General features: G+C 52.3%; 1 protein-coding gene across 1 annotated transcript; it reads right to left on the bottom strand.

Moving 5' to 3' along the window:
• Positions 1 to 562: 562 nt before the first annotated feature.
• Pmar_PMAR024909 (rhoptry protein 10, putative) lies at positions 563 to 1,831 on the bottom strand (the record flags this gene model as incomplete). Its single annotated transcript, XM_002779720.1, has 1 exon — positions 563 to 1,831. One exon carries the CDS (start codon positions 1,829 to 1,831, stop codon positions 563 to 565), a length of 1,269 nt encoding a protein of 422 aa, XP_002779766.1.
• Between the last annotated feature and the right edge of the window lie 1,710 nt (positions 1,832 to 3,541).

The following is a 3,541-nucleotide window of genomic DNA, read 5'->3' as shown; positions in this document are numbered from 1 at the left end:
GGGCATCTACACAGCACGATGCTGTCAGCACCACAATTGGCTTGATCCCCATAGGGAGCTACGCGAGTAACAAGCTCGCCCTCCGATTGCAGCCACCGTGATGCTTGCTCGGCGTCACACATGTCAAGCTTGATAAGAACACATTGAGCTGTCAAGGATACATCAGAGGTTCTAGGATATCCAACCTCTGTACTTGAACTCACTATCAACGAAATTGTCAGTATATCAGCAATCGGAATTCAGACCCTAGAGGATCAACATGAGCTCATGCTACTAGCATGATGCTAGAGCGTGAGCGAGTACACCCACCGCTGTCAGTCTGGCGCGGCTTGCCCGCCTTCGCTCGTCTGTCTCGAACGCTCAGGTAGCTCTGGTGCACTCCAGATAGGTTTCATATTTGGGTGTATCGTCGATGCTCTCGTGATGTTGGGGCTCAACGTATCCTTCAACGCAACTCGGGCAGATAAACACTTATACACTCGTTATCAAGACATCCTGCAGTGACCAGGATTGTATTAAAATGCACTCCGGGACACTACAAAGCTTCATTAACCTAAATCGGCTACACAATCGGACTGAGAGTAGTCTCGGAATCGATCGTCTCCACAGTGGTAGCAACAACCTCATGGGTCACAGCAGCTGTGCTGACCGGTACAGGGGACGTAAGAGTAGTAGGCTCAACTGGAGCACCGATCGTAGTAGTGACAGTCGCAGTCTCAGTAGCGACCGGGGTGGTAGCAACAGAATCATCCTTGTCTCTACTGGGAGCTTCCCCAGCTGCCGTGCTGATGGTCACTTCGCCAGTCACAGGAGCTGCAGTAGTGACAGCAACCTCATCGGTCACAGCAGCTGTGCTGACCGATAGAGGGGACGTGATAGTAGTAGGCTCAACAGGAGCATCGATCGTAGTCGTGGCAGTCGCAGCCTCCGTAGCGACCTGGGTGGTAGCATCAGAATCATCCTTGTCTCTACCGGGAGCTTCCCCAGCTGCCGTGCTTATGGTCACTTCGCCAGTCACAGGAGCTGCAGTAGTGACAGCAACCTCATCGGTCACAGCAGCTGTGCTGACCGATAGAGGGGACGTGATAGTAGTAGGCTCAACAGGAGCATCGATCGTAGTCGTGACAGTCGCAGCCTCCGTAGCGACCTGGGTGGTAGCATCAGAATCATCCTTGTCTCTGCTGGGAGCTTCCCCAGCTGCCGTGGTAATGGCCACCTCGCCAGTCACAGGAGCTGCAGTTGTAACAGCAACCTCATCGGTCACGGCAGCTGTGCTGACCGAGAGAGGGGATGTTATAGTAGTAGTACGCTCAACAGGGGCACCGATCGTGGTCGTGACAGTCGCAGCCTCCGTAGCGACCTGGGTGGTAGCATCAGAATCATCCTTGTCTCTACCGGGAGCTTCCCCAGCTGCCGTGCTTATGGTCACTTCGGCAGTCACAGGAGCTGCAGTAGTGACAGCAACCTCATCGGTCATAGCAGCTGTACTGGCCGCTACTTTGGGTTCGACAGTAGCTTCAGAACCAGTCGTACTCGTTGCTTCGGGAGCAGCTGTCGTACCTCCTTCGCTTGTAGTGGCCTCAGTAATCTCATCCGTCACTGCAGCAGAGGATGTGGAACCTCGGAGAGCTTCAGTCGGTTCACTCGTGCCGCAGAAGCACGGGGCATCCGAGCCGAAGCAAGTGCTTGGCGTCTTCCAATACTTACAATATGACCCAGGGTAAGTTGTCGCGCACTCAGTGTCGCAGTCAGTGGCGTTGCCCGTCACGAATTTGATGTCCTGGAAGGCACAGAGGGCGACGAATACAGCGGAGAAAGACCGTGAAGCCATCATAGACAAATGCAAATGAGCGACGGGAAGCTGAGACTAACTTGATGATTAAGAAGACACACTTCGAGTGTGATGTGCACAATTACCAACTTACGAGCTGTCATAGCATCCAGGGTCGATAACCCCACTGACTGTTGCTTGTTTGTTGTGGCGAGCATACGTATCGCCCATCCGTTTCACAAGATACTTTGCTCAGTGCGGTATACACTCATTCTCCACGACGCTGACAGGCTTTTAACGAAAGCCTCGTCGTGAAGGGAATAACGCAATCACAGAGCAAATCTTGTCCCGTGGATGTGGATTGTTTTTGAAATTAGGGAGGTTGACGGGGGATTTGCATTGAGAGGGGCCCGATAGATGATACTAAACAGTCATAGCCCCGCAGTGGGTATAGTCCATACCTAGTGGCAAGCAAATATAGTGACGGATTTCCCTTTGGATAGTATGACTCGTCCCATTGAAGTTAATGTTAGACACTTCGGCCGAGTGGTTGTGGCAGGAACATGGTTAACCGTTGAGGTTTGCATGCGGTAGTTCAAATCGCCGAGATGTCGACGTCTGCGAACATCAACACGTTGTTGCTGAGTTGATAAGACCAACCGCATTCTCATCGCCCATCTTCGTGAATGACACTAAGCCATTGAAATCAAAGGTTGCGATAAGGGGTGCTTGCACGGTACATTCACAAGGAAACTACAGTCGATAGGTCCATATGAGTTCGGTGTTAGAATTGGTCGATCGAAGCTACGCTACACTCCTTCCCTGCCAAATCGAGGACTATCCTACCATACTTGCGAGTCGCCTTTCTGCTTACCCGAAACCTAAAGTGAAAGCGTTTACGAAGGACTGCTGCTTGTTGACCAGCATCATCCGTCATCGTGATGTTTCACTATATACTTAAAATGCATCATAACGACGCCGCCCATGAGCTGCATGAAAGAAGCTTATGCGATGTGAGAGCCGAACGACTCTATCGACGCAACTCTTTCGATCAATACTCATTCACTCGTTATCAAGATAGCATGCGATACCGCGGGTTAGTCAAAATGCGGTTCATTAAACACTTCAAAGCTTCATTCCTAAATGTCTTCACACACTCGGGCTGGGGGTAGCCTGAGTATCGGTCACCTCTGTCGTTGTCGCTGGAGCTTCGGTGGTGACAACAACGGCGGTGGCGGCACTGATAGTCGTGACTGGGAAGTCAGCTGTAGTCGCGGCATTGGTGGTGACATCGTCTGTTGTAGTAGCAGCAAATGTGGTGGATGAGGCCTCTCCAGTAACATCTGGAGATGTGGTTACTTCCGACGGAGCTGCTGCGCTGGTCGTTTGTGCAACAGTGGTAGGCTCGACAGGAGCGTCGGTAGTAACATCAGCCGCATCGGTTGTAGTTACAGTTCCGGTAGTGTCGACAGCAACAGAAGTGGCCGTATTGGTTTCTTCGGGGGCGGCAGTTGTGCCGTCCTGGATTGTGGTGGTCTCAGTGACTTCATCGGTGGCTTCATTTGGAGTAGTGGTAACTGGAGCAGCCTCGCAAGTGCATGGCGCATTGGATGAATGGCAGGTGCTTGGTGTAGCCCAGTACTTGCAGTAGGAGCCAGGAGTATCCGAGGCACAGCCAGCGTCACAATTACGGGGGGCTTCAGTTGTTCCACCCGACCCGCAGGAACAAGGGACGTTGGAGCCAAAGCACCTGCTGGGGGTCTGCCAGTA

This window comes from Perkinsus marinus (assembly GCF_000006405.1).
Source record: "Perkinsus marinus ATCC 50983 genomic scaffold scf_1104296945730, whole genome shotgun sequence".
Lineage (NCBI taxonomy): Eukaryota > Perkinsozoa > Perkinsida > Perkinsidae > Perkinsus > Perkinsus marinus.
The sequence above is the reverse complement of the archived record's forward strand: the minus strand, read 5'-3'. Positions and strand labels throughout refer to the sequence as shown.